This window comes from Ranitomeya imitator, chromosome 5, assembly GCF_032444005.1.
Source record: "Ranitomeya imitator isolate aRanImi1 chromosome 5, aRanImi1.pri, whole genome shotgun sequence".
In the NCBI taxonomy this organism is placed as follows: domain Eukaryota; kingdom Metazoa; phylum Chordata; class Amphibia; order Anura; family Dendrobatidae; genus Ranitomeya; species Ranitomeya imitator.
In genome coordinates, this window is record NC_091286.1 from 473,062,696 (window position 1) to 473,089,450 (window position 26,755).

Genomic DNA, 26,755 nt, shown 5'->3' on the forward strand with positions numbered 1-26,755 from the left:
TTTCTGTGGATCCGCAGCGTTTTTTGCAGTGCAGAAACGCTGCAGATCCGCAATTGATTTACAGTACAATGTAAATCAATGAGAAAAAAAATCCTGTGCACACTTTGCGGAAAATCCGCTGCGGTTTAAAAGAAGTAGCAAGTCACTTCTTTTTTGTGAATCTGCAGCGTTTTTGTACCCATTCCATTATAGAAAACCGCTGGGATAAAAAACGCAGCAAATCCGCAAGAAAACCGCAGCAAAAACGCACAAAAAACGCGACAAATCCGCAGGTGCGTTTTCTGTCAGGAGAGGCAGAATCCGCACCAGAAATTCCTAAGCCTAATCCGCAACGTGTGCACATAGCCTATAGGAGCCTCATTCTGGCTCTCAGACTTAAGGCCCCTTCACATTAAGCGACGCTGCAGCGATACAGACAACGATCCGGATCGCTGCAGCGTCGCTGTTTGGTCGCTGGAGAGCTGTCACAGAGACCGCTCTCCAGCGACCAACGATGCCGGTAACCAGGGTAAACATCGGGTAACTAAGCGCAGGGCCGCGCTTAGTAACCCGATGTTTACCCTGGTTACCATCCTAAAAGTAAAAAAAACAAACACTACATACTTACCTAACGCTGTCTGTCCTCCAGCGCTGTGCTCTGCACTCCTCCTGTACTGTCTGTGTGAGCACAGCGGCCGGAAAGCAGAGCGGTGACGTCACCGCTCTGCTTTCCGGCTGACCGACGCTCACAGCCAGTACAGGAGGAGTGCAGAGCACAGCGCTGGAGGACAGACAGCGTTAGGTAAGTATGTAGTGTTTGTTTTTTTTACTTTTAGGATGGTAACCAGGGTAAACATCGGGTTACTAAGCGCGGCCCTGCGCTTAGTTACCCGATGTTTACCCTGGTTACCAGTGAAGACATCGCTGGATCGGTGTCACACACGCCGATCCAGCGATGTCAGCGGGAGAGCCAGCGACCAAAGAAAGGTCTGGCCCTCTAGCCCCGACCAACGACATCACAGCAGGATTCTGATCGCTGCTGTGTGTCAAACTAAACGATATCGCTAGCGACGACGCTGCAACGTCACGGATTGCTAGCGATATCGTTTAGTGTGAAGGTACATTTACACCGAGTAGTGACCTCTGGCTTGGCCAGCAAACACTGGAGAGACCCAGCAGGTCACAAACTGCTGGAGACTGCCTGGAGCGGCGCCGATAAAAGATGAAGATGTTGGCTGGTAAGTATGAGACTAGGGTCAGAAAATTTAGATTAGTAGCACCACTCCAGTGCTAAAATAAAAAAAAACATGCTGGGTTGGTGCTTTAAATGTAATATGAACAAAAAAAAACATTTAAAGTAGTGGAACATATACTACACAAGAACATCAATTAGATAAAATCACGAAGAGTGTTACGTTAATGAGTGTAAGCAAATAAAACAATTAAAAAAAAATTGACCTTAAACATAGTATTAATGTCATAATTATTGCTCAAAAGTATACAAGAACATACACACATATACAGCTCTGGCAACAATTAAGAGACCACTGCAAAATGTCCAGCTTGTGTGATTTTTCTCTTTCTAGGTATATTTTTGGTAAAATGTAAATTGTTCTTTTATTCTATTAACTACTGACAACATGTCTCCGAAGTTCCAAGCAATACATTTTGTATTTATTTTCTGACAATGAGAAATGGTCTAAATAACAAAAAAAGCATTGCTTGCAGACCTCAAATAATGGAAAAAAAACAAGTTTATAATCATTTAGAAGCAGCAATACTAAGGTTTTAACTAAGGAAGAGGTCAGTATAAGTACATATAAGTAAGACGGAGCATCCCATACTGTACCTTGTTCTCCATATATTGTAGGTGGGAGATGATGTGGGAAGAACTGTGGTGGTATTTCTCCTGGCCCGGTGACGGGCGGGTAAAACGGGGAATGAGAATTGTGTAAGAAATGTGGATGATGTGCAAGGTACGGCGGTAAATGGTGAGTTGGGGAAATGGCGGATGGATAACTGGGAGGGTAACAATCTGGAGACTGTGGAGTCACAACTACACGCCGAACTCCTGTGCTGTCTTCTATCACCTGAAAAAGAAAAAATATATAAAGTATTACTGCAAGTAAACAAAGGAGACAATGGAATCAAAATGCTGATTGATTTCCACAGAATACACCCTGTGTGTAATCCTTGCTTTGCTAAGGTTCTAGGACGGTACATAGAATACAACTATTTAATTCAAGCTCTACGTTGGCAAAAAAGTGTACAACTTACATTTTTATTCCACTGCGAAAAGTAAAACAATTATTGTAGAGGAGGCCTTCGCATGGGCCTGCCAAAGTCTCTGCACCAAACTAGACAGCGTCCTGCTCCTGCGGCTAGTAGGAGTCGTCAGTGCGGGAGCAAGCGATATCGGCTCTGACCGTGCGCACGGCTGCACCGACAGACGACATAACGCCACCCGGCTTAGTGCACCCTGCAGCACAGACTTCAGGCAGTCCGAGCGATTTAGAAAAATGATATACTCCTGCGTCCTGCACTGTAAGTGGAGATACATTTTCACTATCTAATTTATCAATATAGGCACATGCAGAATTGGGCAAGGACAGGGCAAGGCGACAAGGACAGAAAATGTTCTGCGACTAATCGGCCACATGTAAATATAATTTTCTTTTCCAGTTTTCACTCAGAAAACAATACCCATTACTAATAATACATATTATCATCAATAAATATTTATTTATAGAATTTACAAAATGTAGCAACAAATAGCAAACAAGGAAACCTATAAATATTTAGATAATTCTGCTAGCCACATTTTTATTTGCAGGGAGCAAAAAGGGGGGAGGGACTGTTGAAGATAATAAATTCGGGGCGGACATATCGCCTGTGCAGGTGCACTGGGGCCTGGAGGTGGAGTGGGGCCGCCGACACCAGCAACTATTTCAGCTTGATGCGATTCAGAGGACGCACATTCAGCTGAAATGTACTGCGGAGCTGGGAACCTGCAGGCTCCTGTGCTGCAATAGATGCTGTCAGCCAATCAGAAGCTGGCAGCCGACATTGGCACATGGCAGTGACATCATGAACCATGACGAGGACACCAAAGTCAGTTGCCAGCTGGCTGTAAAAGAGGACAGTGCGGCGTGGAAGCATGTGAAAGGCGAGTAGTATTTTTTTAATTTTTTAATTTATATGTATTACGAAACAGACCACATTATAGCAGGATACGGCACATATATACCAGGAAGGGGACTGGGTCGAGGCACAATAAGCCAAGCAGGGGACTGGGACAAGGGCTAGGAAGGGGACCGGGACAGGGAACATTATGCCAGAAAGTGGACCGGGACAGGGCACATTATGCCAGGATGGGAAAGGGACATGGCACATCATGCCAGGAAGAGGACTGGGACGGGGCACATTATACCAGGAAGGTGAAAGGGACAGGCACATTATACCAGGAAGGTGAAAGGGACAGGCACATTATGCCAGGAAGTGGACCGGGACAGGGCACATTATGCCAGGATGGGAAAGGGACACGGCACATTATGCCAGGAAGGGGACCGGGACGGAGCACATTATGCCAGGAAGTGGACCAGGACGGGGCACATTATGCCAAGATGGAAAAGGGACGGGGCACATTATAGCAGGAAGGGGACCGGGACGGGGCACATTATGCCAGGAAGTGGACCGGGACAGGGCACATTATGCCAGGATGGGAAAGGGACACGGCACATTATGCCAGGAAGGGGACCGAGACGGAGCACATTATGCCAGGAAGTGGACCAGGACGGGGCACATTATGCCAGGATGGGAAAGGGACGGGGCACATTATACCAGGAAAGGGACCGGGACGGGGCACATTATGCCAGGAAGGGGACCGGGATGGGGGCACATTATGCCAGGAAGGGGACCTGGATGGGGGGACATTACTACAGGAGCAGGCCTCCTTTATTACGTAGTATCCTCTCTAGTTATGTATGGGGCAGTCCCTAATTATGTATCATTCTTTGATGTCATGTACATGCTATCCCATTATTACGCCTTTCTATATAGCACCGTCCCTTCTATAGCTTTTCTCATTATTTTTGTTAACCACCGCACACTCTCTATTACACAGTCCTCTTGTGTTAGATATAAAATACTTTTGGGACAGTATCTGACCAGAAAACCAGTCAACAGGCTGCCTCAATCAGAAAAGAAGCTTTCCAATGCTCCATCAGCAGTCATTATATATCTAACAAGAGAGGATGGTATGTAATAAAGATAAAGACAGGGCTCTATATAATCAGATATGCAAGGTACAGTGCTATACATAACAAGAGAGGGCACTATGTAACAAAGGGCCGCAATATACCGTACATACATACATATACATGTATCTCGCCATAATGGAGGGGGGCCCAAACACATTTCTTGCAAAGGGGCCCCAAGCTGTCCATGTCTGCCCCTGAGTGAATTTATAGTATATCCTACCATAGAGGTAGTGCGTCCTCTACTGTACCTCTAGACCAGAGGTCCCCAACCTTTCTGACCTTGAGAGCCACATCCAGATATGAAAGAGAGTCATGAGCCACATTCAGAGCTGAGAGAGGGTCGTGAGCCACAACCAGCTCCTTCCCCACTCACAGTAGTGACACCGAGAGTCTCCATTACCAGTATAATGACAACCAAAGCTTTTCCACTGAAATCCCAACAAGCCAGTATGCCAAGGTCCACGGTTTCCGGTCACCCCTATTCAGATCTGCTCTTCTGTACAGGGCTACACACGAAAGTCACTATTTAGAGATCTGCTCTTAATAGTTATTTACACCTGGTGCTAATGCACCAAGCTGGCAGGCAGCCGCGAGCCACACATCACGAGCTCGCGAGACACATGTGGCTCCCGAGCTACAGGTTGGGGACCCCTGCTCTAGACGATCATATGTACATGTACACAGAGTCTGACAAAGCCTTTATAGCTCGGTACCAAATTTTATGTCAGTTTGCTCTTAAATTTTAATATGTTGCTTTAGGTTTCCCCCAAAAACGAATAGTAGTGCACAAAATAAGAAACTCGCATACCACTGCCGACAGTAAAACAAGCTCTTTGTAACACTAAAAATATGCTCTAATAAAATAAAGAGCTTCATTAGTCTCAATGAAACAGAGAAATAACCAGTTAATCAGTTAAACTGTCCAAAAACTTTACAGAGGTATTCCCATCTGGTGTAATCTATAATATAACGCTGGGAGCGTCACTCTGTTCGAAGCCTTTATAGACTGCGCAAGCGCAGGCGCAGTCTGGACCCCAGAGTGACGCTCCCAGGAGATCGCGGTATGCATAAGCACTGAACGCACACCGCGATCTCCAACGGATAGCAGGGACGCGCCAGGAGGGTGAGTATGAGCTATATTCACCTGTCTGTCCCGTTCCAGCGCAGCGTGCCACTCTCTTCCGGGTCCTCTGCCTGTGACATTCACAGTTCAGAGGGCGCGATGACGCACTTAATGCGCGCCGCCCCGGAAGAGAGCGGCACGCAGCGCTGGAACGGGACAGACAGGTGACTATAGCAAGTGTCGGGGGCCTGAGCTAGCGGTGATACCGGCACCTGACCCCCACAGCGTGCCGGTGTCCCCGCCTGCTCAGGCCCCCCCAGCACTTGGCGCCCAGCGACGATAGGGGAGTATGTTTTTTTTTTTTTATATATCGCAGCAGCATACCATAAACCATAATGGAGCAGTGTACGAGGGCATATACTATGGAGCATCTTATGGGGGCCATAAACCTTTATGGAGCAGTGTACGGGGCATATAATATGGAGCATCTTATGGGGGCCATAAACCTTTATGGAGCAGTGTACGGGGCATATAATATGGAGCATCTTATGGGGGCCATAAACCTTTATGGAGCAGTGTACGGGGCATATACTATGGAGCATCTTATGGGGGCTATCAACCTTTATGGAGCAGTGTACGGGGCATATACTATGGAGCATCTTATGGGGACCATAAACCTTTATGGAGCAGCGTATGGGGCATATGGATGGGAGCAGCACATGACAGAATAGGGCAGCACATGACAGAACGGGGGTGCAGGATGGCAGCCGCACATGACAGGACGGGGGTGCAGGATGGAAGCAGCACATGACAGGACGGGGGTGCAGGATGGAAGCAGCACATGACAGGACGGGGCGCAGGATGGCAGCAGCACATGACAGAACGGGGGTGCAGGATGGGAGCAGCACATGACAGAACGGGGGCGCAGGATGGGAGCAGCACATGACAGAACGGGGGTGCAGGGAGGAAGCAGCACATGACAGAACGGGGGCGCAGGATGGGAGCAGCACATGACAGAATAGGGCAGCACATGACAGAACGGGGGTGCAGGATGGCAGCAGCACATGACAGGACGGGGGTGCAGGATGGAAGCAGCACATGACAGGACGGGGCGCAGGATGGCAACAGCACATGACAGAACGGGGGTGCAGGATGGGAGCAGCACATGACAGAACGGGGGCGCAGGATGGGAGCAGCACATGTCAGAATGGGGGCGCAGGATGGGAGCAGCACATGTCAGAATGGGGGCGCAGGATGGGAGCAGCACATGTCAGAATGGGAGCGCAGGATGGGAGCAGCACATGTCAGAATGGGGGCGCAGGATGGGTGCAGCACATGACAGGATGGGGGCGCAGGATGGAGCAGCTCATGACAGGATGGGGACGCAGGATGGAGCAGCACATGACAGGATAGGGACGCAGGATGGAGCAGCACATACAAGGATGGAGACCATATACCAATATAAATGCTCGCCACCCGGGCGTAGAATGGGTTCAATAGCTAGTAATAATAATATTAGCAAATACCTCCCATTAGCCATGTAGTATAGCTTTTCTGATTCCCAATGTCTCTTTCCTCGTGTGCAGGCATTGCAGGACCTTAAATATCTATGGTTATGTTCACTGATAAAGTGAAAGCTTTTTAGTGGTCGTAACTAAGGTTCTGCAATGCCTGCACACGATGAAAGACAAAGCGTATCAGAAAAACTTTCCCACATTTCTAATTTGATGTATTTCCTATTTTTTTTTTACCTACTACATATTGAGATAGGATATTGGAGATGTGAATACCCATTTAAGGTTACTAAAGTAAATACATTGCAAGGTACGTTAGGAAAAGATACATTTAAACATAGTTTCAGGACGCTAAACATATATTCCATGTTGAGAAAATCAAGGGAGGGCAGATATACAGCAATTGCATCAACCCTCAACATTATTATCTAAATAGCACCAATTTTGGGTAAGATATGTTCTGCTACATTACTGTAATTAACTGCACTGAAGATGTAACATGGCGTGGGGCGGTAGACATAGGTGGGGTACTCATCTCTTACGTCCTGGCACGTTATAGGAAGGTGGGTCTCCTGGCTGGTGGTATGTACTGTGGAATTGTGCTGCAGGGGTGCTATGCCCTTGCAGGATGTAAGTTACTGATGGCCAGGACCAGACAATGAGGACTTCAATGAGGGAGACCATCAGCCAAAAATACAGTTTTTACTAATTGATAACTTTGCAGGCACACAACTTTATGAACGTTTCCTTCACAACAAGAAGTATCTTCACACACACTTTGTAGTCCATTCTCATCACTTGTTGTCCTTTATCGCCACCGTTCCACTCTACTTCACCACAACCCAGCTCAATACTACAGTCCAGTTAGGATCTTAGAGATGGGAATAACCCTTTTAAAGGGACTGTCACCTGAATTTGGAGGGAACAATCTTCAGCCATAGGGGTGAGGTTTTCGGGTGTTTGATTCACCCTTTCCTTACCCGCTGGCTGCAATATTGCATTGAAGTTCATTCTCTGTCCTCCATAGTACACACCTGCGCAAGGCAAGATTGCAATCCAATATTACAGCTAGCATGCAGCCAGCAGGTAAGGAAAGGGTGAATCAAACACCCGAAAACCCCGCCCCTATGGCTGAAGATTGTTCCTTCCAAATTCAGGTGACAGAGTCCCTTTAACTTCTTTGCCCTGGAACTCCCGCCTGGGGCATTCTCTCTTTGTCTCACTTGCTCTATCCTGTCTCGCCCATTACCGCTCCGAGTCAAACTCTTGGCTGTACTGCTAGGCATCCTCTCCCAAGACACGCTTCCTATTGATCACTGACTTCTGGTCAGTTCTCTCCTCCTTTCAACTAGAATCCCACTATTCTCCGTCATGGTCTCCTCTCACTCTCTCTTACTGCCTAGACCTTAGGTCTACTTCAGATGCTCACTGGGCCCTATCATATCTGCAGTCTTGACAGGAAATGGTCTCTGTCCCTTCACCTTAGCCCCTCCCACTCTGGGTGAATCCCAATCTTTAACTCTCCCTATAGTTGGGCAATACACAAAGCCAACATTATTACCGCATGTCACAGATCACATTACACAATACAACACGGGGGGACAAAAGGAGCATGTCCTTACAAAGAGAAGCCAATCACACCCATGGGGTTAGGAATAGGCAGGGAAAAATCTACAGTAATTATCTCATCAGTGGACAATCCATTTGCAGTCGGTAAAGCATGTTGGACCTTATTTTTCACGAACCTATCCATAAATGTTTGATGATCCTAAAGTGAGCTTGAGGCATCCTACATCCATGGTCAGAATATACAGATCGTGATGTCCAGACCAGCTGTGGGTCTGACCCAAATGCTGCAGCCTTACATATACCTAAGAGGCTGTGAGCTTTGGTTTGGATACCGTAGTCTGTACGTGAACATTAAATGTTGGGTGTTAGAAACTAGCCTAAAGCAACTCCACGGGTCCGTAATACCAGAATAATAAGAGAATAGATTTCAATAACATCCAATGAAGATCTCAGAGAATTGTGCTTTTCAAGTTAAAAGGGCCGATCCTTGGTCCATGCTATTATCTGTAACTATGACAACAGAAAACTGCAATCCAGACCAGTGCTTAAGAGAAGTAAGGGCATGATATCATCTATCACCTAACATTGCACTAAAAGCACAGCAGTATACACAACTAACCTCAAATTAATGGAAAATGACTCTAGAAACATTCTCTGCTGCACTGCATTACCACAGACACATGACGATGGTGATCGGGGTCACATTCTATACTACTGAAACCATAGCTAGTGCTGTAATTCTTGTTTTCATAAATCAGCATTACATGTGAATATAGGAAACACTGTGGTATCTGTTATTAGGGAGGTATTTGCTTTTTCACTTTCTAGCAGTCGGTAGTTTGCCTGTCTGTAGACTTTCTCCCACTTTCACATGATCATACTTTATTCAATAATTTGTGTGGAACGTAACAGAAGGAAAAGTATAATATAAATGTCTTTTCCAACTACAAAGAAGGCATAATTGAAAAACAATTTAAAATTCCCTCCCCTGAAAATTAACATTGTAATTTTTATTGTTTACTGCTTTGATACCAACCACTACTGCTGTTTAGTAGCTGCGACTGAACATCCTCAATGCTTGTAAGCACTTCACCGAAGATGGCCATAGTCGCTGGAGTGCACTGTTGCTCCCAGTCTCAAACAGTTTCAGTCCCACTGTGCTCCTTCATGCTGCGCAAAGTCTAAGCTGCCTCCTGCGGCAGCAATTTTCTCATGGTGCTAGTGGTTACGTCATGAAGGTTTCCCCAGTTCATTGGACGGCTCACACTGAACTGAGCGTGGGAACAGATGGCAGTGACCGGCAGTAACCTCTATGACCTTACCACTTGTCACTGAAGCTGCCACGCAAGCTCAACTCCGTGTGTCCTGGATTTATGGCTGAGCAGAGAAGTAGCAGAGTAGTAGTACTGAGAAGTAGCAGAGCTGGACTTTGTGGGATAAATGGGTTGTCGTCGGACAGGCGAGGAATGTGTTTTTTTTATTATTTTAATTTTTACAGTAATAAATGGGAAAGTGTTTATTTCAAATAAAGGAGTGTCTTTCTTTCAATTAAAATTACTTTATTCTTGCTGAGTATTTTTTACAATATGATTACGGGGTTAGTCATGGGGACGTATGTCAGCTGACAATACAAAGCAACATCAACCCCAACCCTATTATCCCACTTGCCCTGAGCGAGGCTAAGGGCCAGATTTGGTGCATATAGGTGCATGATTTCTGGAGCGGCTGAGGGCTCATGTTAGTAGCCTGAGAGGGAGCCAATATCCCTGGCCCCTTCCCAGGGTATTGATATCACTCACAGCTGTTTGTTTAGACTTTGATGGTTAGAACTTATAAAGTGAACCGACCCTAGATTATTAATAGCCTGGGAACATTTTGGGATATTGTTCCTTAACCCAGATTAGTAACATTAGCCCACAGCCGTGTGCTTTCCCTCTGCAGGTTCCGAAAATTATGCAGGAACCCAATCCATTTTTTATTTATTTATTTTACACACAATCTACACAGCGGGTGCTGATTACAACTCCCATCATTGTCGCCTGGTCGTGCTGAGCAGAGGGAAACAAGGCAACAATGATCTCAGCTGTCTTTACCACCCGGCGCCTGGGAACAGCGTGACCTGTACTGCTTTATCCCACGTGTCGGTAAGTGTTGCACTGAAAATTTTTGGTTGCACTACATCAAATATACATGTAATAAGTGCCCAAAAGAGAAGCGTTTTAGCTTTTATATTTCTAACACTTGGTACATTTAAAAAATACATACAGTACTTAAATTTTTAAGTATCCTTATTTTCCAACCAGGACTTCCTGACTTAACAGGCTCGCCTCATTGGAGTTGGGTGCCATCTCTGTGAAGAGGTGCAGAGTCCATGTCTAGGGAAGGAAACCTATTTTTCCCCCAACAAATTTAAAAAAAAAAAAAAGTGCACGCTTAACTACATACTGCTCTGCATTGCAAAACATCTCCCACTTTAAATAACAGAGAACAAAAACGTACAGATTATTTGATGGAGAAAATGGGGGCAAAAAAAGGGCTATGGTGTATCTCCAAATATGTACAAATATTATGTTTTTTACAATCCATGGGTATACAAACAATGGAAAGCGCTGTTTAAATGAGACTCCAACATACTGTATAGCGGCATCTAAGAACAACTGAATATACCTGTGAAATGTAACCTGGAGGTACATGTATTGGTGGGATGGACCCATTCGGAGACATCATCGGAACCTCTGCAGGACCTACAAGAAAGAAAAACAAATTTATTCTTTCTGCTGACACCCATTTTTAACCTCATGAGGCACAATAACATTGCAATGTACATTTTTTCTCATATTAATTTCTAATGAATTGCAACTTAATGAAAATAAAACATCACAACTGTGCGATGCTTTTGGTTCCCATTCCTTTCTATTGGAGTGTAGCAGTTGTACAAATCCCAGAGCTTAGGCTAGAGCTACACGGCGATGTGTGTTGCACGACATTAATATTATTATATTCGACATCAACAATTTCAAACGGTGACAACCTGCCACACATTTGGAAATGTGCTGGATTTATAGTCGCTGATTGAAAGTGACTCACTTGCCACAGACTTCAAAGGGTAAGTCGCATGTGACTATAACTTATCCACGATTTGGCCTTTGTTTTAAGGCATCTACCGTTCCAAGAAAAACCAGACAGGTGTAATACAATTTACCTTATCAAATTACGTCAGAGAATCAAAGTATTACACATAGGAACACTTGCATAAAGAACATCTTAAATCATAAAACATAGAATGACATTTTCAAGAATCTAGCATGCGTCCCTCCAACATTTGTTTAGCGACTGTGGCAATATTTACAGGGACATCACTAGAAGATGTAGAAATGTGGGAGCCTTTGGTAGGTGCAGGTTATGAGTGCATTGCTTTTTAATAGTCCAATTCTAGGGCAGAAAGTTGGCTTTAATAAACAGCATTTACGAGTGACCTATTTCAAATTGGGTATGCCTTTGAGCATCCCGTGAAGTTCTGATATTGCACCTTTAGTAATACCAGCTGATCAACAAGGTTTGGAGAAGTTGTGTCCATTTCCATTAAAAGAACAGGACTTCAAAGGAGATCTATTAAAAAAAAATGTAATCTGTCATAAATTTAACTATCCACGTTCTGATCTTCTCTGCTAGGGATCATCACTTTGGTCTATGTAACGCTGCCACAGAGTCAATTGGCGGCACATGGACAATACTCTTGACCTTCTAGCTTGAATAAGTGGCAGCTTAGAAGATCAGCTCATATGTTTACGTACACATGCACTTTATCTACTATTTAGGATATCTATAAATACAACAGGTGTCGCAAATGTTGATCAGCAGTTAGAGACAACCTACTTCTTTGCCAAATCTGAACTATCAAAAGAAAACTTCCAATGTGTTAATTTAATTATGGACCAAATTTTTTATACAAATTTCAAAAGTATCCAGGAAAATCATGCAAAATCAAAATCATGCAAACAAATTTGCATGAGACATGAAAGACTTACAATCCAACAATATATATATGGATATAAGGTTGGAAAAGACCTTCTACACAAGGCTCCTTCTGCGTCAGGTCACCATCTATCTCCTCTATTTCATCATTGGGTGAATACTCAGACACATCTACATCCACTACAGAATCGTTTAAAGATACATCAAAACGTAAGCAGACTCTACGTAATCGTATGGGCGCAACTGCGAATATTCCCCGGAGGACATAAAGAACAAGGTAATTAACCTAACATCCCATAGACTCTCGAATATTGATTTGGAGGTCCTTGGAAAAGGACTTACCTATTGCCTTGATGCAAATTTTAATTCATTTACTGCAGTCAATGACCTGCACTTCTTTGCAGATCCCGGATTTTCAAAAAATGCACATAATCTGTTCCCTACAGATATGGAACAGGAGGCATTAAAAATCCTAAATGAACTCACCAAAGACCATACAACGATTGAAGAAGGTTTGGTTTCTCCAAACATAGTTGCTCGTTCCAAAAAATTCCCCCCCCCCCCTCCCATTATCATCATGTTCAAACATTAAGCTATTTGTGAAAATTGCTAGTTAGGAGTCCAAAAAGATTCCACATAATAGATCAAAAGGGAAAATGAATTATACTGAAGGGAAGAGTCTACAGAGGTTAAGAGACCTATCCCATACTGCATTTAAGCCTGCTGATAAAGGGGCAATAAAGTCTTAGGGTCCTCATCAATGCATGAAGCAGAGGCATACAGACAATTAAGCAGGGAATGCTACAAAAAAATTGACCTTTATCACCCTTATATCTCACTGGACTTCCTGAACAATGACACCAAGAAGGGGATTATTACAAAGGAACTATTTATAGCACTTCATGTTAAAGGAACTAGCATCCCAACATTCTACTTCTTGCCCAAAGTGCACAAAAAAAAAAAAAAAAAAAAAAAATCGAGAAAATCCACCAGTCAGGCCAATCATATCATATAATAATCTTCTGAAGAACGTGGGCAAGTACACTGACTGTAAATTAAAACCTTTGGTTGAATGCCTCCCCTCGTTTACTCTTGACACGGGGGATCTTCTAAAGAAAACAGATGACTTACATCTAGACAATGACACACTTGTCATGTGAGATGTCAAATCGCTTTATACTAATATTCGACACACAGATGGCATACATGAGGTAAAAGCCTTGTTAATAATGTCTGACCTTTCCCCTCCGGTGACTGACTTTATTGTCTGTGAAATCAAACTGTCCACTCAGGAAGCAACATGGTTTGACAATCAATTTCACATGCTGTTGTGCAAATGGAATAGACCACAGATGGAAATTATTGCCAATTATCACGACGCACTCAATAAAGGAGTGGTTCTGCTGGTGGGGACCACAGACCACATCTCAGTACCAATGCTTTCTGGCTGATGTTTTGGTCACTTTTGAATGTTGGTTGTGCTTTCACACTCGTGGTAGCATGAGACGGACTCTACAACTCACACAAGTGGCTCAAGTAGTGCAGCTGATCCAGGATGGCACATCAATGCGAGCTGTGGCAAGAAGGTTTGCTGTGTCTGTCAGCGTAGTGTCCAGAGGCTGGAGGCGCTACCAGGAGACAGGCCAGTACACCAGGAGATGTGGAGGGGGCCGTAGGAGGGTAACAACCAAGCAGCAGGACCGCTACCTCAGCCTTTGTGCAAGGAACAGGAGGAGCACTGCCAGAGCTCTGCAAAATGACCTCTAGCATGCCACAAATGTGCATGTGTCTACACAAACGGTTAGAAACTGACACCATGAGGATGGTCTGAGTGCCCGACGTCCACAGATGGGGGTTGTGCTCACAGCCCAACACCGTGCAAGACACTTGGCATTTGCCACAAAACACCAGGATTGGCAAATTTGCCACTGGCGACCTGTGCTCTTCACAGCTGAAACCAGGTTCACACTGAGCTCATGTGACAGACGTGAGTCTGAAGACGCCTTGGAGAGTGATCTGCTGCCTGCAACATCTTTCATCATGATCAGTTTGGCAGTGGGTCAGTAATGGTGTGGAGTGGTATTTCTTTGGAGGGCCGCACGGCCCTCAATGTGCTCGCCAGATGTAGCTTGACTGCCATCAGGTACCGAGAGGAGATCCTCAGACCCCTTGTGAGACCATATGCTGGTGCAGTTGGCCCCGAGTTCCTCCTAACGCAGGACAATGACAGACCTCATGTGGCTGAAGTGTGTCAGCAGTTCCTGCAAGATGAAGGCATTGAAGCTATGGACTGGCCCACCTGTTCCCCAGACCTGAATCCGATTGAACACATCTGGGACATCATGTCTCGCACCATCCACCAACGTCACGTTGCACCACAGACTGTCCAGGAGTTGGTGAATGTTTTAGTCCAGGTCTGGGAGGAGATCGCTCAGGAGCCCCTCCGCCGCCTCATCAGGAACATTCCCAGGTGTTGTAGGGAGATCATACAGGCACGTGGAGGCCACACACACTACTCAGCATCATTTCCTTGTCTTGAGGCATTTCCACTGAAGTTGGGTCAGCCTGCAACTTCATTTTCCACTTTAATTTAGAGCATCATTCCAACTCCAGACCTCCGTGGGATATTGGTTGTGATTTCTGTTGATCATTTTTAGGTTTTATTGTTCTCAACACATTCCACTATGTAATGAATAAAGATTTACAACTGGAATATTTCATTCAGTGATATCTAGGATGTGGGCTTTTAGTGTTCCCTTTATTTTTTTGAGCAGTGTTCTTAAAAACGATGCTTCCCACTTAATCTTTGTCAGACCTGATCAGCTAACAATGACACTAGGAGGTTGGCTGGAATTCCCATTTCCAAATTCCACTATTTACTCCTTGTGACCTTATAAATGACTGTCCCCTGAAGTGTCTGGCACACAAAAAAATGGAGATTGTAAGCTTGAATGCGGTTGCTGTGACCATGCATTCCTCCAGACTTATGGTTATGCAAATATTGTAATCCCTTCCTGCCACAACACAGCTATCTCAATACAAGCATCTTCTTTAAAAGTGTTGCTGTCTTTAACAAATATAACTCTTGGTTAAAACGATGTTCAAAAACGTTTTACTATTTACCCAAGACAGCTTTGAAGTTTTATGCTAAAGCGCTGCACACTGAACCGCTCATTATGTGTCTGACATGCCAGGTTGACACGTTTACAAGTAAAAAGACGTGACCATATTATAATTTAGAGGAATTTTATTTATATACGGAACATACACAACTGGACGCAATTATTTAATCTGGAGTAACGGGATCCGGCAAATAATAATAATGATGATGCAAATAACCATTATGAGAGTTTCTTAATTGAAACTGCTACACAGTGAGGCACTAAAGCTTCCGCAGAAAAACTGTAAAGGGAATACGTCATCAGAAAATTACCCATTTCTTAAATCAGGGTTTTGTTTTAAATGTATTTTAGTAAAGAAAAAAAAAAGTTTTCATTTTTTTCCCATATCACATGAAAAATAAGAAATCAAAATCTTGCTATTTTCATACTGTTTTTTTTTTTTTTTTTTTTGGGGGGGGGGGGTTTTAGATTGTTAACTTCCTGTTTCAGGATATTAACATGTACATTACATTAGCCACAATGAACAGACTCAGACCCTATAATCTAATGTGTGGGCAAAAACCATTATGAAGAGAAGAGAGAACGGATAGCTGTGACAACAGTGCTACTTTGAATGGTGGATCCTGTGTAAACAGCTAAGTATACAGGTGTTACCGGTCACAGTTATTTGATAAGTAAACTGCTGTAAACTCTTCTCAACGGCCAGGAAGAATTAATCTAAAAAATAAAATGCCAATGGTCAAGGTGAAAATTGGGAGATTACCATTTCTTTTTAATAAAGATTGTGGTATGAAAAAAACATTGGCAAAAATAAAATACACATTACACAAAAGCCTTATTTAAACAAGAGTTCATTTTCTGATTTCACATTCCCATTAAGGTTCTGCTGCTTTAGCTGTGACATACCTTAATGTAGATTTCCATCAAAGATGGTTAGAGCATGCCAATTAGTTAAGCATGGCCCAAAACTGTGATCAATTCAATGATGGGGGATCAATTCATTGATGGGGGTTCCATCTGTTGGACTGCAGGAACCAGGCCGGCCAGATAAAAGCTCCAATTCAACGTACAAGTCATAACTTTAAAGTTCATTGAAGTCACTCACCCGTTTCTACTTTTCTAAGAGTAAAAAGGGAGTCCGCCCAGAGTGACTGATCAAACCAAGTATAAGAGCTCGATGGACCCTTGTCGCGGCCGAACAGATCGGTGGACCTTCCCACCTGCTTGTTTTCCCTGATCTCGGCAATTGCTATTTTGATTGACAGCTCTGGCTTTAGAGAGCCAAAAAAGGGTAGAGATAGATGGAAACTGAGTAAGTGGTAAGGTGCAAGCAATGGTTTAGCCTCATGATGCACCAGGCACCTGTACTTGGTTGGTACAATCATTCTGTGCTGACCGAGTCCCTTTAATAAAGACAGATCATAAATACACCACCACCTCTTTACCGAGGAAACTTTTGATCTTTCATTGATTTTAATGCATGTTTCTCAGCTTTGTACACAGCAACCCCACTGATTAGACTTTTATGAGATAAACAATCTTCTAAAAAAAACAGTGAGACAAGATCTTCAAATGGCCACATAACTAATAGTAACAAAAAAAGGCCAGTCAGCTCACCAGTCTGGCGCACGGCAAAATGCCATCTGCAGTAATTTGGGTAGATTCACGTAGACGCCAGCATTCGTAGTAATACATTAAAAAATGTAAGTTTACTGCTCAGATCAAAAACAAGAGTAGCAAAGAGCAGCAAAAAATAATTTAAAATATACATAACAATGGTAGAGAACGGACGTACATCTATTACGGCAACCAGGCAACTATTTTCTGACCCTTAGAGTCGAATTACGGTATTTTGTTGCGGCTTTGTCGCTTATGTTTTTAATCTGAACAATAAACTTACATTTTTTTCTGGAATACTACGAGCACTGGTTTTTACGTGGATATGCCCATAATTTAACTGAACAACAGATATTACGACAATACTTTAGCTATCCGCCCATAAAGTGGCTTTATGAATGAGACACTTGTACACATTGGGAAGTGTTCATTTAACCATATTCATATTTTCCTAGATAACCTTGTATGTGATTTTTTTTAATTAAATATTCTATAGCACTGCTGACATTCTTATTTTGCACTTTTTCCAATATGTGATTATAGGGTTACTGTTCGATAGGGAAAAAAACATTCCCATAACTGACCTCGTCTTACTGAGTGTTAAGAAGGTGGGAATGTCCGTACAAATTAACTGGACTTTTCCTTTACAGCTTTTTCAAGTCACGCAAGGACAATGAGTACCGTAAGTTAAGCAGCTTATAGCAGCGAGTTTACCAGATCTCCGTCTGCAGCCCTCCATGCCTAGAATGTTCAACGAGGACGTCTGCGTTGATGCTGCCTACTTAAGTTACTTTACACTGAGGTCCCTTCTCAAGCAAAACTTCTCACACAGCCAACAGGGAAGGCTTCAGAATGAGAAAATGTATTTCCCTTTCTCCAGTCAAAGTGTGGAGCACAAGAGGAGCCATTGAATGCATGGTAGGGTGCCTCACAGAGATTGCAATATGTTCTCAGTTGGCAAACACAGCTCTGTTTGGACAGTATGCCCAGCCATCCACTCCGCAAACATCAGGATTCCTATTCGTGCACAGAAAGAAGCAACAGACTGTGTGCATTCACACATCATGGAAGGATTCAGACACAAATCTCCTTGTCTAACGTTATTGTGCATTCTTCTGCCGCTCATCAGACGGGGACCATTTCGTGCAAATCGGAATCTTAAACGTTTTTTTTTTTTTTTTAAAGAATACTATACATTCAGGACAAAGACAACTTCTACATGGCACCTTGCATCATGTGAGCAGAACATCATTTGCTTCATAATAATTAACATCACCTGGCAATTAAATGTGCATTAATCGCTTCTTATTCTTGAACAGAACTATAGGCAGATATTCTTTTTCCTTACTAGACTGGCTCGGGGAACCTGAATAGGGTTTCCTGGTGTTTTTATTCATCTGCAGGCTTACCCTAGCTAAAAATAAGAAAATGAGCCTTCAATACTCCTTGCCACTATCTAGCCTTCACAGAGACTTTTTTTTTTACGTCCTTCGGCTCGATCTAGAGCCATGGCGACTTGATAGGTGAACAATCTGTAAGAAGGTCGATCTTGTGCAAGCCTAAACAGGTCCACCAAGGTCTTCTCTGCCGTTATTTTCATTGCATCAAGCCACCTGCTTTTCATCACCGTGCCATTATTCAATTTGACTATACATATTTTAGATCTGACATTCTAGATAACTGCACTCTAAGACACGGAACCTACATTCACATAAGTATTACATTAAGCATCCATTTATCTTAAGTTTGAACCAAATGAAACTTTTGTTTCGTCCAAGCCATTATTTAGACGATGTATCAGTGGTATATCTTCCTGATGACCTCATGACCATAAGATTTTACTTAACTGAGACCATCCAAGCAGATCAGCCCAAAGACCACGTATTCTAAAGCACTCTAGATAAGAGATTTCTTGGAAATAGTTGGTGCTTTAGAGTAAAGTACAGATTGTCTTTACCGTTACGAGGCTAATAAACAGATGGACAAACTCATGGGACGGCATGAATATATAGACATGTTTCCCAATGAAAATATAGATCTACAGAATGTTCTAGAAGTTCATCATGATATCACGGCCAAAGAACAGCTTTGCACAATGCCCTCCAGTGCTTTTAGTTAATAAAGATTTATGAAATATATAGACAGAAGGCTAAGCCTGCTCCACCAAGGAACTGCATTCGACTTCCAATGGGAAAGTTCTTACAGCAAAACCAAGGTCAGCCATAATTTAAATTCTTCGCCATTTCTTACTTTTTTGTGAAAGGTCACCACAAGTTTAGAGCATTCCCTTCATATAGCCAATAAAGCAAAGTAAGCCTCTTTTTCTAAGAACGCTTTTCTTAAAGGGTCATGCCCCGCATGGTATCCTGATCAGCAGGTAGGGTGTTCTAGAGAGGGAGGAGACTAGCAGGTTGATCTACATTTTAGGGAAAAGATTCAGAAAAACTTGCCTTTTATTCATTGAAATGGAGCTCTGAGGCATTTACTTTTCTGGTCAGTGTCTCTTCATACACATGATACACTTATATTGGACATTTGTATTGAATTACCATATTGCTATGCTGTTTTATCAAGTCATATTACATATATATGCTTAATATCTACATACCATTAGTTTACCGCTATCAACACTTGTGTCCAGTGCACAACCACTAAATACTGATCATTTACATTATACCCACATCTGATGTGTTCCTTTGTATAACACTTCCCACATATTTTAATCAATTTTTGCTGAATATTTAATAGTTTAATAAAATGTAATTTGTATTTATTATGTGCAAGTTCCCACGGTTTAGGAAGTTGCCAGAATACAAAACTTGTATAGCAGCACATACACTGATCAATTATAAAACCACTAGATGGTGGCCCGATTCTAACGCATCGGGAATTCTGGAATATGCATGTCCACGTAGTATATTGCCCAGCCACGTAGTATATTGCCCAGCCACGTAGTATATTGCACAGTGACGGAGTATACAGCACAGAGCCACGTAGTATACAGACTTAAAATAAAAAATAAACATATACTCAACCTCCGAAAGCCCGTTGAAGTCCTGGCCCTGTGTGCGGTGCACGCGGCAGCTTCCGGTCCCAGGGTTGGTATGGGCGCAGGACCTGCGATGACGTCGCGGTCACATGACCGTGACGTCATGGCAGGTCCTTCTCGCGGGACCTATGAAGACGTCGCGGTCACATGACCGTGACGTCATGGCAGGTCCTTCTCGCATACCATCCTGGCCACCGGAACCTGCCGCTTGCATGGAGCGGTCACCGGAGCGTCGCGAGGAGCGGGAAAGGTGGCGGAAGGTGAGTATATAATGATTTTATTTTATTTATTATTATTTTTAACATTAGATCTTTTTACTATTGATGCTGCATAGGCAGCATCAATAGTAAAAAAGTTGGTCACATAGGGTTAATAGCAGCGTTAATGGAGTGCGTTACACCGTGGTATAACACGGTCCGTTGGCGCTGCCATTAACCCTGTGTGAGCGCTGACTGGAGGGGATAATGGAGCGGCCACTGACTGCGGGGAGGAAGGAGCGGCCATTTTGGCACCGGACTGTGGCCGTCGCTGATTGGTCGTGGCTGTTTTGCCGTGACCAATCAGCGACTTGGATTTCCGTGACAGACAGAGGCCGTGAACAATGAATATCCGGGACAGACAAACAGACAGAAGTACCCCTTAGACAATTATATAGTAGATGCTATATGCACTGTGTAAGGTTCATAGTCCTTGCTAATCTACACATGAGAGCATTGGAGCACATTGCTTGAAGCTGTGGATGTCAGACTGCACTCGGATGACATCCGAGTGTACTCCGATGTTTCACACATGCACAGACTTGTATGGGTGGGTGTGATCCGAAATCTGAAATCACCCAAAGCGTGCTGCGATTTTTTTCCACTGTGATTTTCTTTAACATTCTAGTTTATTAACCTTTTGGAGTGACCAACAGCATTGTAGTTGTTAAATGATAAAATTATTCATGAAAAACACAAACTACTCAATAATTCTGCACATAGTGTTGTCCTTTGTTGTATGATCTATCTATAAAATCAGTTGTACATCTATACTTTTCTTTTGCTCCCATATTGAGCTCCATCATTGTGTCCCATCTCCTCTTTCAGTAGATCCCATAGGATTTCCCTACTTTTTCTGTACTGATAGGTGGGCATACTCTCATATCTCCGACTGTCCGGTAGGACACAGTCATTTTACTTCTCTGTAGAGAGGATATAATGTATTCTGAGGGTCTAATACTTGTAGTTTCTATTTAAAAAAAAGACAAGAAAATTGATATGAAAACATCATGCTATACCCACAAGAGGAAACTTGAGGACAGACAGGGTATTAACATGCCAATCTTTCAAGGTTGAAGAGTAGCAAAGACGGCACAATCTCAGGAATTCAGGGTTACGGGCCAAACCACAGACAGACATTGTGTCTGAAGGCTGGCATTCACCTGCATCTCCTGCCAGTGCCTCAGCTACATATCCAACAAGGGAACAGATCAGGCTCCCAGCATCGAAGTCTCAGCTACAGCTCTAATAAAAAGCATCACTAATGTAATGACACGCACTACTATCCATATAATAGAGTGCAAGAGGAAATTATCGTCAAATTCACTCATTAGCATACAACGTGGTGCATTCTCCAGTCCAGAAAAAAAGCCAGATATTTAAAGGGAATTTAGGCAAAATTCAAAGAACGCGATCAAAGTTGCTAACTGGCCTCTTGTCTTTGCTTCCCCTTTATTGCACCTTTTTGTATTTAGAATAAACAAACATTTTTCAGCACTGAATGGACAGTGTCATTTCTCACATCAGACGGCATTTACAGTCCAAATTCTCTATTGGTCTATCAATATGGAGGAATCGGGAGTCCTCAGACCTAGACAAACTCCAGGCAGATGTTGCTCCTGTCCAGATATGAAACACAGTTTTGTAAGACATTGCTAAAAATTATGCCACCACGCTGCTCTACAGCCACAAAAGGCAGCACAATGTTAGATCATCTAAATTACCCTTTAACTTAAAGGGAACCTGTGACGTGAAAAGCGCTGTTAAAATGAAGATATGGAGTTAACCTGCAGATTAATAGTGTTCTGAAGCTGCACGTGCCCGAACCAAGAACAGCTTCATAATGTGACCAGGGTGTGGGTCACATTGTGTGTGGGTCACATTAAGTGTGGACCTGAATTGTCTATGCTGTAAGGTCCTAGAGAGCCTATGTGTTGGGAGGGCTATCTCCCTGAAGAGCACGTGGTGGGGCTTTGGACCTGGTGGCTTGGGGTGTTGATGAGTGGAGTCTTCCTGGAGCACATGAGAGACCGTGGACCTGGAAGGTCTGTGTTGGGGAAGCTACAGCCCTTTGGTGGCTCTGGACTAACTGATGTGTGCCTGCCAGGTAAGTTGGTGAACCCTGTAAGGCAGCTTCCCTGAGAGAGGACTGACAAAAGGTCAGCGTGTGGAGCAAGAGCCCCAGAAAGGTAACACCTGGGAAGGGGGGCTATCATAACGGCAGAGATGTATCTGCCAGTGGAACAGACTGTTGGTGCTTGTTGTGCTCCATGGATAGTGATGAACTGTGCGGTCTTCCATGGTAACTGGATGAAGTGAGGTCCAGCGTGTTTAGAGACGGTGAACCAGTGTCGTGTGCGCTATATGACATGGACATTGATACGGTGTATGAACAGCCCCGGGAACTAGTCAAGGAGAGCTGGCGGGTATAGTGTCTGAACTGTGAGTTAAAGCCGTATATGAAATATCTGAGTCAAAGCTGCAACTTAATGACACCGATTGGTGCCTATTGTGTTCTATGAAGTTTATAACGAACTGTGCATAACCCGGTTTATGATGCTATAATAAACCGCATGGACTGTATTTGTGTTAAAAATCGTGCCCATGTGCTTGAATCCCGTGCCAAGTGAGTGTCCCTCAACACATGCGGTAAGGACAATCTTACAGCAGGTATTGCAGGACCGTAGGTATCCATGGTTACGATCAATGATATAGCAACAGTTAGCTAGTTGCTAGTGGTCATAACCATGGATACCTAAGATCCTGCAATGTCTGCACATGAGGAAAGAAAAAAATATAATATATTTCTAATTTGATGTATTTGCTATTATTATTATTATTATTATTATTATTATTACACTGTGGTGGGCTCACTAGGATGGATACAAAGGTAGAAATATAAAAAACTGTACTTTTAAGAACATGCTTCATTTATAAAATGCAGCATAAACCAAGCTGGGAAAAAGTAAACACGGCCCTCTGGGCAAAACATCAAAACAAAACACAGTCCTTCTCCTAGCGGGGAACAGCACATTCAGGGTTAGCAATGTCCACGGTTCAGGTCCTTTCCACAAGCACAAACAGTTCTCTGGAGTGTTAATTCTTTAGACACTGACCACTGCTGCCTTTGGAGGCCAGCTACTTAAGCCCCAGACCACGTGGGGCTTGTCAGCACATGGCGGTGCCGGCTCTGCTTGTGGAGATAAGGTGCACATCCTCCCACCCACTCTATGGATGTCCACATAAAAGCCAGCCCATTACGCAACTTAGCTTAAACCTCACAAAACTTAGTGTGCTGGGGGAAAAACTCTGGGTTTTATCACTGACGCCATAGATGTAGTGAAACATATCTCCCCTCCAGCACTTTACCAGTGACTTTGTCACAACACATACTACGATATATATTGGGATAGCTGTTTTTTGCATGTTCCTTTTAAAGCCAGTCATATGTGTGTTAGTGGCCTTCTATCCGGATTCGGGAGAGAGCCCACATAGTGGACTTCTCAATATAATATTCATTTGTGAAGGCGATGTAGGTTTGTGGATGTGTACCATGATTTTGTGCCGATCCATCAACATACAAACATGATTATAACACTTCACACCCTCCTTTCACAATCAGCATGGTGCTAATAAAAGCATGCTTATACATACTTCAGAGCAACTCAATAGGGTCCAGATCAGTCTACTGCTCCTAATGTCCATGTGCCCAAGAGTCTACTAATAGGCATATTGGCCAGTGTGAAAATTGCCATTTTTTTTAAAATAAATAAAATATATAAATTATCAACAATCTTAAAACATCCATTTAGAATAAAAATTTTATTTAAACAATAGGTCATTTACTGATGACACATTGCTTTTAAGATTCACTGTCAGAACTGGACATCTGGAGACGTCTTCCCTTTTCTCTCACATTTTTGGTCACACTGGAATGAGTCTGTGACAACTACAACAGCAATAAAAGTAAGTGATAGGTCTGTTAACATTTTTCTAGCATATAACTACAGTTTATGACACCTTAATTAAAGCACAATCCTCTTTTCAGGGAAGGCATTATTGAGCACCATGCGATTTTAGTAATAGTCTCCTCCAAAAAAAAGACACCTGTAAAAATCATCTCGCTTAACAGCACTAAGGGACAGCAGCATCAGATTTGCTAGTGGACAGTTGTGACATTTCTGAGATTGTAATGAGCTTCCTGTAAAGAAAACACAAACCGAAGGTGAAAAGTATTCCATGATAGTCTTCTATTCTTTGTTGGCACACACATTAAGGGTACCGTCTCACAGTGGCACTTTGGTCGCTACGACGGCACAATCCGTGACGTTCCAGCGATATACTTACGATCTCGCTGTGTCTGACACGCTACTGCGATCAGGGACCCCGCTGAGAATTGTACGTCACAGCAGATCGTTTGAAACTTTCTTTCGTCATCTAGTGTCCCGCTGTGGCGGCATGATCGCATCGTGTAACAAAGGTGTGCACGATATTGTATACGATGTGCGCATAGTAACCAACAGCTTCTACATCGCAAACACGTCATGAAATTATCGCTCCAGCGTCGTGCATTGCGAAGTGTGACCGCAGTCTACGACGCTGGAGCGATAATGGAGCGATGCTGGAGCGTCACGGATCGGGCCGTCGTAGCGACCAAAGTGCCACTGTGAGACGGTACCTTTAGATGTCCGGGCTCTGACTTGTGTCACTTATCTGTTACCTCTAAGCAATGGCCTCCCTTCCAGTTTCATGTCAATTGCTTTCCTTTTGCTGCACACTTTAACCCCATATTATATATATATATATCTATATATATATATACATATATATATATATAGATATATATATATATATATCTAGATATATATATATATCTATATCGGCTGTGTGATCACTAGTGGGTTGGGGAATACTCGATTGACAACGGGATGAAGGCACACAGTCACATTTTCTTACTTAAACAGTTCATCTGGTTTATTATATACTCAGAATAAACTACTGTAGGCCATGTTACACCTAACAGACTTTCCACCTAGTCCATAGCACTTCACATTAAGTGTACGGCTTTGAAACGCAGTCACTAAACACGCTGGACCTCTTTGTCTGGTTATCGTGGGCAACAGCACGCCGAACGGTTCATTAATGTCCATGGAACACAACAAGCACCACCAACACGACATTAGGTGGCAGTCTCTAAAAATGCTCGACCTTACTCCGTCTAGTTTCCATGGGAGACCGCACAGTTCCCCATACTCTGGCTTACCTTCCAGGAGCTCCTGCTCCACACGTTGACATTCTGTCAATGCGCTCTCCTGGGGAAGCTGTCGAACTGGGATCACCGTCCCGGTGATCAGTGCACTCCCGACAGTTCAGATCCTCAGACGGCCGATAGCTTCCCCAACATAGTGACATAACAGACTCTGCACATACGACCTCTCTGTGCGCTATTCAGGACATCCGTCCCCAACTGGGACCGTCCAAGACACAGGCCACCAGATTCAAGGTCTCACCATGTGCTCTTCAGGACGTCCGTCCCCACCTGGGACCGTCCAACACATAGGCCTTCCAGCACCTTACACATGGACCAATCAGGTCCATACATTCTCCAATGTGACCACACCATATAGTTGTAACCACTCCCATAGATGTGAGGTGTGTGTGGTTATCCAGACCCGCCCAGCTCTTCGACCAACCCTGAAAGCCTCCCTTTACAACTATACAAATACTTGTGGGAATACAGATCCCAGACCAACAATACTACAGGCTTACAGCGCAGACTCCCTCTGCGACACATACCGGCCATTTACAATCATGCCGGACACTGTTCCACAAACCCAGTTATGCCTCCATGCATATCCTGAGGAGCACATGCAGCACCCCTTAGCTGTAACAGGAGTCACTGCATCACAGATGTTATTGCATTTTATTAGAATATTGCGGCGACCAAAGAAACATATTTCTGCCATTTTGATTTTTATTTCTCACTACGCAGTTTACCGATCGGATTAATTCTTTTAATATTTTTATACTTTGATAAATTGAGCGTTTCTGATCAAAGATAAACGTGTATTTTTTATTATGGTTTTATTTTGAATGGGGCAATTTTAACTTTTATATATTTTTCCAAACTTTTTTTTTTTTTTACATTTGTTATTTGCCTCAATAATTTCCTTGCTGCGACCATCTGAACGCTACACACAGCAGGGCGTCAGTAATTGAAAGAGGCATATAAATGGTTATCTGCAGTGACTGGAGCTCAGCTCAAGGCGCTTCTATTAGACGAAGATGTCAGATCTGGCGGATATCGATAGCATGCATATGGAGCTTTTCAGTCTCTTCCACACACGCTCA

General features: G+C 43.4%; 1 protein-coding gene across 1 annotated transcript in view; it reads right to left on the reverse strand.

The window, feature by feature from the left end:
- The window catches only part of FNDC3B (fibronectin type III domain containing 3B), a 598,527-nt gene that overhangs the window by 335,976 nt on the left and 235,796 nt on the right, over positions 1-26,755 (reverse strand). The window contains exons 4-5 of the mRNA XM_069727312.1: positions 11,052-11,128; positions 1,829-2,069 (exon numbers count right to left, since the gene is read on the reverse strand). Of these exons, the coding sequence (XP_069583413.1) occupies positions 1,829-2,069; positions 11,052-11,128 (318 nt within the window). The remainder of the gene's footprint in view (positions 1-1,828; positions 2,070-11,051; positions 11,129-26,755) is intronic.